General features: G+C 42.0%; 1 protein-coding gene and 1 long non-coding RNA gene across 2 annotated transcripts in view; both read left to right on the forward strand.

Annotated features, from left to right (window-relative positions):
* LOC125966950 (uncharacterized) overlaps window positions 1-15805 on the forward strand; it is a 145986-nt gene that overhangs the window by 119145 nt on the left and 11036 nt on the right. The gene's annotated exons all lie outside the window — the stretch shown is intronic.
* irx3a (iroquois homeobox 3a) lies at window positions 6847-9893 on the forward strand. The gene is made up of 2 exons (XM_049717544.2): window positions 6847-7334; window positions 7997-9893. Exons 1-2 carry the CDS (start codon window positions 7089-7091, stop codon window positions 9032-9034), a joined length of 1284 nt encoding a protein of 427 aa, XP_049573501.1. The 5' UTR covers window positions 6847-7088; the 3' UTR covers window positions 9035-9893.

Consider the following 15805-nt stretch of genomic DNA (forward strand, 5'->3'; position numbering starts at 1 on the left):
TTGGTGCTCCGGAGAGTCTTAAAGGGACCAAGGGAATAACATGCAGACACTTTTCCAATACATAATCATGTGTATATATACATGAATATATACTCCCCTGCCTGGTGTTTCTAATCCACTGCTGCTCTTGGGGGGGCTCATTTCATTAGTCGAAGGCCGGCATGGCTGACAGGCTATGAGGCCTTTTTTAATATATGCTCTAATGGCTATCCAATACCAGGAAAATGTTGCTGATGAGCGATGTGCTCGACCTATAACTCTACTAATGCATAGCAAAGAGAGTCACCATTGAGTTTAAATGCAACGACAACCTAATAAGTCCGCTTTACGATAAATATGAGAAGTATCTTCATTGGTCCTTGCTTCTTAAATAAAGCTCCAATGCGACCTACGCTGTTGTCATCGAACAGCGGTGATATGTATTGATTTGCGTTTAATCTAGCATCGCCAGAAGGACCCTCGAATCATCTCAGTGCTGGAAGAGAAAATGTCAGATGAGTGGTTCTCAACGGGTAAAAAAAAACAGATACCGAAAGATAAGCAGATATCCATTGGGCGAAATGGGTTCTGGCTGGGGCCCCTCTGAGGGTTGATAAGAGTGGGCGTGGGGTGATGATGAGGCCCACTCATGGATGCATTGTTCTCCTAAAGGAGGCGGATCTCCTGTGCGTTTGGCGGTAATGAAGCAGGGATTGAGGAGCAGGGAGAGGGTAATCATTATTGGCTTTGACAGCAGTGACCTGACAGCTGGGTCCAGTCGTGCTTCAGTGCTTGTTGTACAACACACACAAACACACACGTGGGTAAGCACGAGTGTGTGTGCTCCAGCTCATATACGCCCCAAACGAGACAAAAAGGCTCGTTTGTTGTGGATTGTTCGCCGACATTGGAAGATCTTGTGTCCACTGCAGCTTAAAATTGGAAAGTATTTGACTGATTGAACAACAAAGTGACAACATAGCTTCTCTAGGAGTCGTTTTGGACCGTAGGTACTCCAACTACAATGTTACAATGATGGTTTACCTTTTGGATTTATCAGCAAAGGCTTGACTATTTGGAGATTGCGATTCAAAGATGATTTTGTACATCTGGATTTTTGTGCTTGCCACTGTCATCAGGATACTTGTGCTACAGCGGGTCAGTCTTTATCATAGCTTCCCCGCTTAGCTCAAAGTGTTTGTTCATAAAAGTCGCCTCTGACCTCAGCCCCGAGGCATGCTGCGCCACTCAGCGGGGCTGATTAGAACCCTAACGCCAGTGAGCTCCTCAGTGTGACAACGACATCAGGGAACTTTCAGTGCCAGGTTCTTTACTTTCAAATATGTCCAAACATGACCTCATTATGAAAGAAGAAGCTTAAGCAAAATGATTTATATGGAATTCATTGACCAAGTACCATGAGATAATTCTTACACATTATGACAGTTGTCCCAACCAGACTAGACTGCATTAGTCCTAAAACCTGCGGTGATCAGGTTTCCTTCTCCAGACATCATTTTGTCTCCTATAACATTTAATGTTTGATTATCATCGCTGACCACAGTAGCACAGGGCTTCCATGGTTATTGTCCTTTGTGATTTCATCTCGTACCCCCTGCAAGGTCCTCGGCAGAAGATAAGGAGGCTGTGCTTCATCATGTTGGTACAGCTGCCTCCTCCTCACTGGGCTCCAACCAGCAGGAGCAACAGCTGGAAAGACGAAGGAGGCTTTGTCTACTAGCCTGCTAAGCCGACGTAGCTGGCAAAGCAACCCCTGTCTGGACCCTGGGCCGAGCGTTGGGTTGCTATTGGCTCGTTTTGACATCAAAATGACTTAGCGTGATAGACAGAGAGGCTCCACAATGGAATCAGATCAGTTGTTGCATTTGCATTTTTCGACTCATCTAAGACTTGACTAAACGGTCTCAAATAACGGCTTTGTCAAAAAGACACCAAGATGCCTCCCTTATCCAAATCAGGAACGAAAACTACCAACTCTTTACTATATTTTTCTGTCAATCTGATAGTCATGTACAATTTCTGACAGATGAGCCTGTTTGAACACTCTTTTGCTAACCAAATCAGCAGCACCAGAACATTTTCTTCGACGACCCTTTACCGCATGTTGCGAATGTATTATAGGTGCTATTGCCTAATGAGAAGATAACATCTATGGGCAGCAAGCTGGCTAACTCGGGTTGCTACCTTAGCCAACCAAATATTAGCATGTTAGCATTTGACACGCTCTCATTTGAAATAGCACCTGAATACACAACACAATATAAAACCTCTAATCCATCAGTGTCGGCAATTTTTGCACTCGCATTGCACTCATATTGGAAATTCTATATCTTGGTATGCCAACAGCTAGCATGTTAGCATTCGATCAATTCTCGTTAGAAATAGCACCTGACTAGAGTACAAGATGTGAATCCCTGATCAATAAACCTTCCCTATCGATTGTTAGGAATGTTTACATATTCGTACATAGAAAGGACCTGTATATTTAGTCAAGGTGTTACTAATAACGATAGCTTATTAGCCTTTTGTCGTCATTGTTATTGACAGCCTGAGAGCAGACGTACTAATTACACTCATCGCAATGAAAGGAAACTAGGCTTGTCTCCCCCCTCCTTTCCCTCCCGCTGTCACCTCTCAGCTTGGCAGCATCGAAGCAGCATGCATTTTAATTTGCCCCCATCCCACCCTCCGAAGTTACTTATTTCATTATCGATCATCCGTAATGCCGAATCAATGTTCATCTTGTTACGTGGGCCGTAGCCGTGTAATACAGTGATAGCGGGGCCTGCAGACTTACTCGCTGTTTTTACAAAGTGACTTTACCGTAAAATCGATGTATCGTGCCGCCGATGTAGGCAAAGCGATGCGGCACAATGTGGGCCGAAAGGAAACAAACAAAACAATAACACGTTGACTTGTGCTACTTGAAGCAGGTGTCACTTGAAGGTAATGATTTATGGATCCAAGATTTAAAGTGAGCCACGGGCTGCGGTATTGATGTTTTTGCATGCTAAAAGCAAGGCTTGCGAATTATTTTTTTATCGATGTGATGCTACAAAGTATAACATCTCGCAAAAGGAGATAGAATACGTATTGTTTTTCACAAATTAAAACAAATCCCAGGTGTCCTTGTCTATGACGTCTGGGTTCGTTCAAGGTCGCTAACGTTCACCAACAGTTTTAGCGTCTTTTCTTGTCGCAAGGAAATCGTCAGCAACGGAAATCCGAAGGATAAGTGCCAGCATTGGAAATATTTTTGAATAGGAATGTGTAGAAAAAAAAAAGTCTTAGCTGGCTGTCGTTTAATCTTTAAACGGGGAAAGTTAAAAACAAACAAAACATTACCTATGGCCAGCAGATGGCAGTGTTGGGTCACTTTCGTATGAGATCAACGTATCAGTGAAACGCGGAAATGGTGGATTTTCGTAAAGTGCAGCTTGTGATCGATCAAAGTTACTGTGACATGTTAAAGAGAGACGACAATTATTCAAATCTCAATGTAGCAGCTCGCACAAATATACATGCCTGTATTGCAAATAAAACATATATTTCACTCAAATCTATCAACTCGTTTTTAAATCTTTAGCAAAATGTTAACTGAATGTCAAAACTTGTATTTGGAGTTTTTGCTCTTCCACAAATGCAAATCAAAGTGAGCAGCTTAATATGCAAGATTTGTTAGTGCAATGTTAATTAAAAGAAAAAAATAAGACTTCCCCACTTAATAAATCCTGAAAGTAAAGACAAAATAACTTTAAATGCATTTTCAAAGTAACACTTGCTTCCGTCGCCGAGAACAATTAATTTATGACTAATTCATTTATTGGATTAAGCTCCAATGTGCTTTGAGCACAGCGAGATTCATTGGGGCTTTATTTGGGCCTAATGGGACACTCGTTTGAAATCCTTCATGTGGACTTTTTTGATTAGACAACGAGAGAATTTTCATATATTTCGACTTAAGATGAAACGTCTCATTGCATATGAATTGGCCTACATTTATGATTTCTCTGTGTTAACCCAACAAAATGCAACTTTAAATCCTGAAATGAATAATGAAAATTGAGGTTTTTCTGGATGATACTACAAGATTATTTCTTTAAATCATCATAGTGCGTATTACATACTTTTCTTGCATATTTATGACTTTATTCTTATGGAAGTCAGTAGTTTATTATGGTGTTTTTTTTTTACTTTGTCTCCCAAAATTATAACTTTAACAACAACATTTCTCTTAAGAAAGTTTTACAGCTTCATTACATTCACATTCTACTTAATTTTCTAAATATCAATATTTAATATATTATTAATATTTATTGGATTATTTATTTAAAATGTATTATTTGTAGTATTGTTTTTCCCAAGGCTTATATTATAGATTTATTTTTGTAACATAATGACTTTGCCTTTGTTAATTTACAACTTTATTCTTGTGCTTTTACAACTTTATTGTTGGAAGATTACAAATTGTGACTATTTTCTCATGTTATGATCTTTCCTCATAATTCATATAAATAAAATTACCACAATTACCACAAAACTCATGAAACTCAAAACCACTTGTTTTTGCAAAGTCACATTTTGTTCTCATACATGCATCATTGTATGTATTTGTATACTATATATATTTCCTATTTGTTTTACCTTCTTTTTTAAGTGGCCCAAATATTTCCATTCACGTCATCCAAATAAAAATCGTGTGTTGCATCAGAAACCACCCTGCACGTTCTTCTTGAGTGTGGAAATGGTGTCATGTGCATAATTAGCATCTAAAATGTCACAACGCTCCATTATGACTGTCCTCTTTTTTTTTTTTTTTTCTTTTAACTGCGTGTGTGTGTTTTGGGGGGGTGGAGTGTGTTGCTTGTGTCGACTTAATGCTTTTATGGCACAGCCAGTTTCCCGAATGGGTGCGAAAGTGTTAAGTTAGTGAGTGGCGCGTTTGATTGGAGGTAGTAAATCACTGCGTGCATGCGTGCGTGCGTGCGTGCGTGCGTGCGTGCGTGCGTGCGAGGGAGGGGGGCCGGTGGGGGGTGTCTTCAGGGGAAGGACGGTGACGGCCTAGGAGCGCTGCTTAGCGGGCAGACCTCGTCTGACAAACAGCGCAGATCAAGTCCCCCTCCCTCTCTCTCTCTCTCTCTCTCTCTCTCTCTCTCTCTCTCTCTCTCTCTCTCTCTCTCTCTCTCTCTCGCTCTCTCTCTCTCTCTCTCTCTCCCCCCTCCCCATCGACTTCAATGTATATGATTACCTACTGGTCGAGTGGCACCAGTAACCCGCTGTAATTAATAACCCCGTAATCCGGGTTGCATGGTACACGCGCACGCGCGCGCGCACATATACACGCGCGCTACATATGCATGGGACGATTCAGGAATATTCAGGACATTTTTTACATAGGAGGGAAATTATAACTGCTATTATCCCTCCTAGACAATGATCTGCTGCTTCCCAAAAGAAGATTAAAAACTTATTACAAAACCAAAATGTTGTAGTAATAATTATAATAACAATATTGCTTTAAGACTTTGAGCAGTACTCAAATAAAAAGAAGTAATCTGTCAAAAAGAAAACAGATGCTTGCCTTCCTATCCCCCCTCTCCCTCCTTCTCCTAACACACTTTTCTATATTGCTTCGTGGAATTTTAATTTTTGAGCGCCTTGTTGGCTGGATAAATCGTCTTATTGACACGAAAAGTTCCAATTGTGGCGGGGATTTATTTGTACTGGATTATGATACGTGTTTCTTTTCAAGAACATTTATCGTTTATCAAGTTTTCCCCTCTCTCAATACACATTATATGTGTGTGTGGGGGGGGGGGGGGCGTGCGTGCGTGTGTAGGTGTGTGTGTGTTTGTTTCTTCCAATCCACGTTTCTACTAACAGTGTTAATGATCATCACCAGCCTGCTCTTTCATGTCTATCTTCTGTATATTCGTCCGCCCTCCTCCCCAAACTGCAAGGATGATTTAAAGACCCACTCCTGCAAAAAGTGTCGGAAATGCCACTTACTCGGGGGAAATTTCTTTGATTTTAAAGAGAGGGACGCCGTGGTAGCGTGCTCCCTATGACGTCAATTAATTACTGGTATTGATGTGCGTTATTTGTGTCTGAACACACTTGGGGTGGAGAGGTCTGTTTGAAATTAAGGCATATGGCGAAGGTAGAAAAGACAACGCTCTCTTTAAAAAATAAAAATAAATCTGTTTTATTGCTTTTTATTATTATAATCTAAATTATTAAGTAAACGCAGTATTTAGCAAATGTATAGAAGAGTAAGTGTATTATTTATAAGGTATTTATTCATAGTTTATCGAATTGTTTTTGTTTTTTATTTGTGCATATTGACATATTTATGTTTGTCTGAGTCAAACAGTGTCAACTCATGATCACTATCTGATTATTATCATTTTGTATTATTTTTCCATAATCAATTAAAATAGTTAATCAAGACGAGCGTCAGAGCGGCTTGTAAAAAAGCACGTGGGTGCTTGTTAGGGGATATCTGACTTAGAATATTTGATTTCGAATTTAGAATTAAATCAGGCACATGCACAAACGCGCGCGCGCGCACACACACACGTACACACGTTTAAATAAAACAAACTGTAACATTTTATTTGCAGGTTGCGGCATTAATTTATAAAATAAGAGGGAAAAGTGGTAGCGAGCTGGTGTACAGATAAATGAGATTGAAGAGTGTATTCAAATGGGACAGTGTATTTATCCACGTAGAAGGAGGGAGGGGGAGAGAGAAAGAGAGCGAGAGAGCGAGAAAGAGAGAGAGAGAAGGGGATGAGATTTGAGAAAGGGGCGGGGCTTGTAAAGGACTAGAAATGTCAATCTGAGCAAGGGAGTCCCAATAATCTAAAGCAATCTGTAAGGACCTGACCTTAGTCCATCCAGATCAATAGAAGAAGCAGAAGAAGGGGTAGAGGAAGAGAGCGGACCATTCGCACTGGAAATACTCTTGCTTCCCTCCGCTCTCGCACCTTCCCCTCGGCCCCCATGCGTTCCACACTCTAACAAACCAACAACAAAAAGTGGATATTCCTACTTGTCGATCGCTCCTGTCTCCGCCGTCGGCCGCTATGTCCTTCCCCCAACTGGGCTACCAGTACATCCGGCCCGTGTACCCTCCGGAGCGCCAGGGCATGGCCGGCAACGCCCGGAGCGCAGCCGCCGCAGCAGCAGCCGCAGCCGCCGCCGAGCTCAGTCCGTCGGGAGCGCTCTCCAACGTACTCTCCATGTACGGAGCGCCGTTCGCCGCCGCGGCCGCGCAGGGCTACGGAGCCTTCCTGCCCTACTCCAATGACATCTCCATATTTAACCAGCTGGTAAGTCACCACTTTGAAACTAAGAAAAAATCCGCGTCTTTCTGCGTTATACTTTCGGAGTCCGCACAACTTTCATTCAAAGTGGTTTAAAAATTAATACCACAACAACAGAAACTCATAAGACTTTTTAAAGTTCAGCTACGAACGAAAACAACAGAATTGGCTGGAATTACTCATCTTAAAGTAAATGTATAGAAGAACAAAAGTAGAAAAAGAAAAAAATTGATCAAGTAAGAGATCAAGTAAAAAATTCAGAGAAAGTGACTCGTGTGTAAAAGTGAAAGCAACCACATATTTTAAAACAGTGATTAGAATGTCAAACGATCGAATACATTTCAAATGATGTTTTTTTTAAAAATAAGCATGCCTATATTGTATCAAAATAAACAATACTTTCAAAGTGAGGGTTTAAAAGTAGGCAGAAAGTTAAGCGTACCAGAAAGTATACCTCATTTTACGTGCGCTTTGAGAGACTTTGAGAGTAAAACATGTATACAAACCAGTTTTAAAAGTCAATTAAAAAATAAAAACAGGCACTCATCTTTGAAAGTTGCGGCATGCGCGTTAAGTAGCCACGCGTTTAAGAGTCGCGAAAAACGTGCAGAATAAAGCAAGAATGAATGGGCCGTATTGGAGCGTAACAGTGTTGTGAATGCACGCAGGGGGCCCAGTACGAACTGAAGGACGGCCCTACGGTTCAGCACGCCGGCTTCGCCCACCACCACCCGGCTTTTTACCCGTACGGCCAGTACCAGTTCGGTGACCCGTCCCGGCCCAAGAATGCCACGCGGGAGAGTACCAGTACCCTGAAGGCCTGGCTGAGCGAGCACCGCAAGAACCCGTACCCCACCAAAGGCGAGAAGATCATGCTGGCCATCATCACCAAGATGACTCTGACCCAGGTCTCCACTTGGTTCGCTAACGCGCGCAGGAGGCTCAAGAAGGAAAACAAAATGACGTGGGCGCCTCGGAACCGAACCGACGAGGAAGGCAATGTCTACCCTAGCGACCACGAGGGCGATGAGGGCGACAAGCGGGAGGACGAGGAGGAGATCGACTTGGAGAACATCGACACGGAGAATATCGAGAGCAAGGACGACCTGGACGAGCAGGACGACCTGCATTCGGAACTCAAAATTGACGCGAGGAGCGACTCGGAGGGTTCGGACGGCTATGAGGATTTACCCGAGCAAAGATTTCTCAAGGCTGGCCTGCACCACCATCACCACCACCTCCAAATTCACCACCGCGGCTCGTCTCCGCTGGAGATCAAACCTGACGGGGACAAACTTAGTTCGGGTCCGGTCAGCTCCCCGCCCTCGGAGAACAGCCAAGCGCCGGCCCAGAAACCAAAGATCTGGTCTCTGGCGGAGACAGCCGCGGCGCCGGACAATCCGCGCAAGTCGCCGCAAGTGACTCCCACGCCCCCTACGTCCCACCAGCAACACGGCCTCATGGCCCCGCACAGACTCATTGCGTCTTGTCCCGCCGTTGGGAAGATCCAGTCGTGGACAAACCGAGCCTTCTCGGCGCATCAGCTGGCCCTGTTCAACTCCAACCACTACTTGGGCTTGGCCAACCAGGCTGGAGGTGGGCTGGCGCTGTACGGAAGCAGCCGGCACACGGACGACAAGGGGGCCGGGCAAGCGGCCGGTGCCGGTGCGGACTCTGCGCTCACAGGTACCGGTCCACGACACTGAGAAACACCACGTGTGTGTGTGCTTGTGTGTGTGCGTGACGCGCAAAAGACTCCAAAGGCCACTTCCACTCATTTTCTTTCCACCTTTTACTGTCCTTTTTTTTTTTTTGCTTGGTGATGGATCCTTCTTTCTGTAGGCCACACACAATGTGTGTATGTGTGTGTTCGCGTGTGTGTGTGTGTGTGCGTGCGCGTGCCCGCGCGCTTGTATGCAGACCAGAAAGCATTTAAAAATAATATTATTAACGTCCCCATTTCGTGCTCCATGCTCCAATTATTTTTTTTTGCATTATTATTATTATTGATAATATTGTTTACAATGTAAGCCAGCAACAGTCTGATGCATAGATGTGTTCTATTAATAGGCAGTCAATTTAAATTTTGGTGGCCACTCAAGAGGGAATCTTTAGTGCCTTTTGACTGCACAGCATTTTTTTTAAAAATAAATAATGTCGATTCTTTGACATCGTGTTTTACCTGATTTCTCAATGTTTCTTTTTCACAAGGCAACTGTCACTTTTTGCGTGTTTCAATTTTTTTTTTATTCCCAGGCCTCCTCTGCTTCTTTAATGCTTTCAATCTGAGTATGGAATGTAAAATAGATAATAATACCATCTGTGTATAGCTACATTTGTAAGCATGTCCTGTGTAAAAAAAACAACAACTTGCTAATGTAATAATGTATGAACCATGTGTGTAGTCTTTTTTTTTTGCTTTCACCCTCTTCTTTTTTATTTGTGAGGATTTGATGTTATTTTTTTGTATATAAAGTTAAGAAAATGTACATACTTGTGAACCAAAATTGTACAAGAAAAGTCTATATTTTTGGCTAATAATAAATGAATTGCTGCAACTTTAAAGAGGACAACTTGTCTTGAAAGTCAATTTTACAGGGAGGAAATGCGCTTTGCAGTAGAGGGATTTAAAAAAAATAATTGGGCGATAATGCAGAAAAATAATATGGGTTTATTTTGATTTAAAACAAATTTTGAAATGCTATAAAGACACTGCATGCTTGATTTTATTTTCACGGTGGATTTTCCGATTTTTTATTTATTTATTTTTTATCCTCACAATGCAACTCCCAGATCTCATGATGGTCCCCCTTTACTGCAGACACATCTCACACACATTCTCAATTAACGACACCCATATAATTGTAATTTATCGTTGGTGTTAAAAGAAAAAAAAAAAGCTAATAACGACATTTATTTTTATTTGCGCCTTCGGAGAGTGTCTGCATTAGGGCGTTAAAGTTGGTGTTGGAGCTCCCTCTACAGTCTGCTGCACACACACAGCTCCTGTTGAAGCAGCTGCACACTCACACACACACTTGTGCATGCTCTGAACTCAGTCATATTTGATATTTCTGTATAAATTAGCTAAACACGCTGTTGCGGTTGAAAATGTAATGAGGGGAATAATGAGATTTAAGTGTAATCGTGCCGTTTTGTTATTTAAAACTCAGACTCTTTTGGATATGAAAAGTTTCAAAATGACTCACTAAACTAAATTAGCAACAGCAACCCAAAACAATGACTAAAACAACCGAAACATTGACTTTGGAATTAAGAATTTTAAAATAAAACAAACCTGGCGGGAAAAAAAAGTTGTTTTGCAGATTAACGTCAAAACCTTCTCAGTGACAAAAAAGAAAATGAATGAAAGCGGTTGTTATCTGTAATAAAAGTTTATTGAATAAATAATTCAGTTGTACTTTTTTTAATTAAAGTTATAATGTGAAGGAAAAAGTAAACAACATAGTTGATTTGAATCCAAAGTCACAAAATTGAGTTCAATAAAAAACAAATACAAAAGGGTAAAATCTTCACGGAGCATAGAAATCACTAACGATAGCAGACTTTTACATTATAAAAAAGATGTTTGTCAAAAATAAAAAATACAATCCCCCAAAACTACCGTATGTATTTTATCTCCCGAGTTGTTTCATGTTTAAAAACGAAGTACGTACTACGGTGACAACTGTCAAGTGTGTTAAACGTCTTCAACATCCTCCCGAAACACGCATGTGTTTGTCCAATCAATTATCCAGCCTGAGAGTCTCATCTAAGAGCATCATCATGAATATTCACAAGTGGCATCAGCTGATTGAAGTCGCCCCCCCCACCGCCCCCCATCCCTTCTCCCTCTTGCTTTCTTTTCTTTATTTTACCTACCATCCTGTTCATTGTATATTGTAGAAGTAGAATGGTCACTTTGACACCACATTAAACAGAAGGTTTCGTTTTTATTTGAGGGATATCCTCATTTAGGGTGCATATCGCCTGGATTTTATTTATTTATTTATTTATTTATTTATTTATTTATTTATTTATGTATGTATTTATTTATTTGAAACTTTTTCACCACCCCTGTTGGAGATGATGTCACATCCCTGATGTTTGTGATTGAACGGTAAAGTAGACATTTTGATTTGATTTTGTTTAGTTCAGGAGCCTCCTGCCCCACAACACAAAAAAAATGGAGTCATTAAAAGGAAATCTAATCTGTCTTTCCCCCAAAAAAGTACTCATTGATCCAGCCTCGGACAGAATGAAAAGGGGGTCCGATGGAGCCATCAGAGGGCCCCCTGCGTGTGAATGAGCTCGGAGTAAATAAACACCGAGGCGATCCATTGGAAAGGGGGATAGGCGGGTTGGCATAGCCCCCCCACCTTTGGAAGAAGCTCCAAATAAAGAGGGTCAGCCTTTTGCTTTCACCTCATCCAGCCTTTCTGTAAAGTCCCCTCCTTCCCTTCTCAGAGACACACAAACATCACCTCCTTTGTGGGCCCAGTCAGGCTTAGAAGCGGACCACTGTCTTTGTGCGCCAAGCTAATCCTTTTATGAGCCACTGTCCAACAGGGGCCCCCTCGACCGGAGGAGCAACACACCTCGGAAGGCCAAAGAACCAGTTGCGAACGACCCTTCAGTTGAGAACGTGAGCGAAAGCGCCCGAGTTAAAGAACAGTCCAGGAGTTGCTGTTGTTGTTGACAAAAGACCCAGAAGAGTGAGTGACTAGAGGGCGGCTTGCCAATTTCATGCCTTTTGTTCAGGCAGGTTAGCGGGAGAAATTCTTTCGGGCAACAAGTTGGTGGGGGGGGGCATGGGCCGGAGGCAAAGGCGGAGGAGAGGTGGGGGGGCAGTTGAAGGGTAGGTGGACTCTTTTGCCGTTCAGCCGGCTGAAAGATTGCACTTTTCTCAGCCCCCAGACAGGCCCGAGTTACAGGGCAATTATGGAAATGCGGCTTTGAAGCCGAGCATGGCCTCTTTTTCACTTGCTCCTCGGGACAAAGCATCTGCAAAAAGGGGATTTATACACGCTCGCCTCCATAAAACGGCTTTGAGCCTCACCGCCGCTAACTTTACCCTTCACCACAGTCGTCACGTGGAAGTTAGTGCTAATTCTTAAGTGGGAACTACTGGAGGCCACTGAACTAGAACGTCCATTGAGAATTAGGATGTCACTCAGTGGACACCAAACGTGTTCGTATTTATTTATTTGTGTGTGTGTTTGTGTGAGTGTGTGTGTTCTAACAAAATTAGTTTGAAGGTATTCTGTCTGATCTAACTTTTTAATTAGCTCTGTGGATGACGCAAATTAGATTTTTAAGCAAACGTCCTGATCTCAACATGCTCAATGTCTTATCTCCGAGGGCCTCACCCGGCTTGCGCGTCACTGTCAGGGGCCTACCAAATCCAGGGACCCTGCTCTTTCTCAGCTTTGTACATTAGTCGGCGGTGTAGCACGGAATTTCACCACCCGGTGTCAACTAATAAGACGCATTTTCTCCGGCCGCCGAGAGGATGGCGAGGGAGTGATGTCTCGACACGGGCCGACACAGCGGAGGCCTTGTACGACACTCGGAGCCTCCCTGGCAAATGCCGATCCCTCGGCTTTCGCCCATCTGCGTTAATGAGAGGACATATTTTGACACATTGCTAATATTTGTACGGACTTCATAGGTTTGAAGGACGAGTGCCCTTTGATTCGCAGGCAGATGGCATAGAGTCCGGAGTAGGCAAGTACTCGGGCCTTCGCAGGACTTGCTAAATAAATTCTGCTCAGGAACACTGTCAAACAAGTCCTGTCTTACATGTCCCATGAATGCATTAGCAGCCCCCTTTGATTGATTGGGGACCCTCACCGGAGGGTGAGCCGATGAACCGGCTCCTCCAGAGTGATTAATAGACTTTAATCAAGAGTCTTCACCCACTTCTTATTATGAGGGTTTTGCACAGGAGGAGGGGCCGGACCTATCAATACATCGATTAATCGGTCTGTCTGTCTCTCTAATCTGTCTATCGTGTTTCCATTCCAAAGATGGTTTCCAATTGATTTTGTCTCAGTTGTGATGTTTTCCCACATATTTAAGCACCTTTGAGGAACAACTGGGAAAGTCTTGCACGAGGCAGGAATGTGTATCCAAACAGCTTGGCTGGCTAATCATTGTTCTCCAGAGGTAGTTCAGTTCAGGCGGGCTCAAAGCGTGTAGAGGAAGTTATTCGGCCGGCCGGAGGAGCGGCACTCGCCTTATCACCCAAACAACAGAAGCTTCTAGAAGAAGTGGACACATCAAACTTATCATGACGTTATGTATGTTGCAACCGCACCGGCATTCATTCAAACATGGATAGTTACTGATAGCATGGTATTCGTGTATTGCGACACGACCCGGGCACTTGTGTACGCTTTGCTGCTACAAGCAAACTCACACACACATTGTGACATCACCGCGCTCGATAAGAGCAGGTGAGATGGCTTCAAACCGTTAAAAACGCAATGGTTGTAATCATTTCTAACTTAGAGAATGTAGTGCATTTATTTTTCAGGTTGAATAGAATAATATTAAAAAGCGAATGGAATATTTTTTAAAGAGTTAATTCATAGCTAGTTCTTACTCAGACAATCTCATGTTTGTATAAAAAAAGTTTAATGTGGAACTGAAGTTTATAGATTAATGTCGCTTAATGTTTGACTAGTTTCATTTATTCAGTGTAAACAATTGAGATTTCAATAACAATGAAACAGCATTTTTATGATAGAACACAGTCGAGCAAGAGTGTTCAGAATGCGTTTTTGAACAAATGTAAATAAAATAAATATAACGACTGGAAAAAAAACAGGTTTAGAAATGGCACAAAAAGAGGAAGGTCAAAGGTAAAATTTGAATTTTGAAGAATGCTATTTTTTTTCCAATAAGAATATTTATTTATTTATCTATTTATTTATTTATTTTTAACTTTTAATGTTTTTCCACGTGCGGCTACCATTTTTTTTAACTGTCAGACACTTGTGCACTTGTTGACAGGTATTTAGGCTCACACCTTGTGAGCAAACTGCTCCAGCTGTCTCAGGTTTGAAAGGTGCCTCCTCCAGACTGCACGTTTGGACTCAAAACAGTTTTGATCACGACTCATCAGATCACAAAAATTAAGCATTGCCTGATTTTTATCATTTCATTTTCACCACATATTTATTCGGTGATACTTTTGTCCAGTTTAAAACGACCGCTGTGACTATTGCAAGTTTATCTTCCCTTGATAAAAGAGAACCAACAATTTGGACAATCTATGAACTTTGCAATGTTCTTTTCTGCTTCATTTTTATTGTGATAGAATTTTGACCAAGGCTTTAAATAATGGCTTTTCACTTGCGATGTGATCTGTGTTAGCATATTTTCTCACGGGAACCTTCAAAGAACAAGAACTTAAGTCTTCCATTGTGTTAGCATTAATGACATTAATGAGTGCAAAATGGCATAAGACAAATTTATAAATAAATTTTGGCATGAGCTGCCATGCGGATGTGGCAATAAATGTCAGCTAATGAAGTTGTGTGAAGCAAGCCACGCCCATCTTTCACACAGCGCAAGCAGTAAATTATCAGACAAACAATATGTCCAACTAATTGGAATGCTAAGTGATGTATTTCATAAGCAGAGCACATTCATCAACATGTCAGTAAAATATTTGTTTTTCTTACTTATAGATAAATTGGGCTTCATTTTTGTGTCTTGACTTTGATGCTACTGCAAGACTTGTTCAGGTATTTGGGTGTAGAATTTACAATGCATTGCTTTCCGGCGTACAAAGGGTGAGGCCTTTGATATGCCGCACTTGATATTTTGGAGTCGGACATTCATCTAAACTGGAAATATATCTAATTTGAGGCAGCGTAACCAATTTTGAGGAATTTGATCGGGTCACAGGCAGACAGTTTTGGTGCTTCGCGGGAATGTGTGATCAGTGTCATTCATAAATAAGACAACAGCGCACATTGAGCACTTTGAATCATTGCAGAAATCAATTCATTGAATGCTTCGCCACGGTACAGCGACGAGGGTGGAGCGAAGTCAATCTCCAAGCAGTCATTTCACAGATTTGTGATCTTGCTAGCCAACTTAACAGCCAACTTAATCTATAGATTTAAAAAGGAGCTGCCTCGATTGACGGTGAATCAAGTCAGCTGTGTTTACGCTCACAACGGCGCTAACCACCCTTTTAAGTCCTTTTAAGTTGGTAAAAACTACCAACATATACAATGCAATTTCAAATTACGAGCACACCTAATGCTAAACTAGAGCTGGGCACAAAAATAATGGCCATTGTGTTTAATGACTCTTCAATGTTACCCTCGTGTTTTCAATATCATGCAAAAACAGAGGTGTCCATTCCTCGTGGGCACCTCAAAGAACGAAACTGGTTCATATTTCTTGAGGAAATATATGTCGCTTTTTCCGATCTGTGAACATGCTCAATTAGCAGTTGA

Source organism: Syngnathus scovelli, chromosome 4, assembly GCF_024217435.2.
Source record: "Syngnathus scovelli strain Florida chromosome 4, RoL_Ssco_1.2, whole genome shotgun sequence".
Taxonomy (NCBI): Eukaryota; Metazoa; Chordata; class Actinopteri; order Syngnathiformes; family Syngnathidae; genus Syngnathus; species Syngnathus scovelli.

Coding starts and splice junctions, on each gene's coding strand:
- irx3a (XM_049717544.2), top strand. CDS start 7,089: ATGTCCTTCCCCCAACTGGGCTACCAGTACATCCGGCCCGTGTACCCT. Junction 7,335..7,996: donor TCTCCATATTTAACCAGCTG/GTAAGTCACCAC, acceptor GAATGCACGCAG/GGGGCCCAGTACGAACTGAA.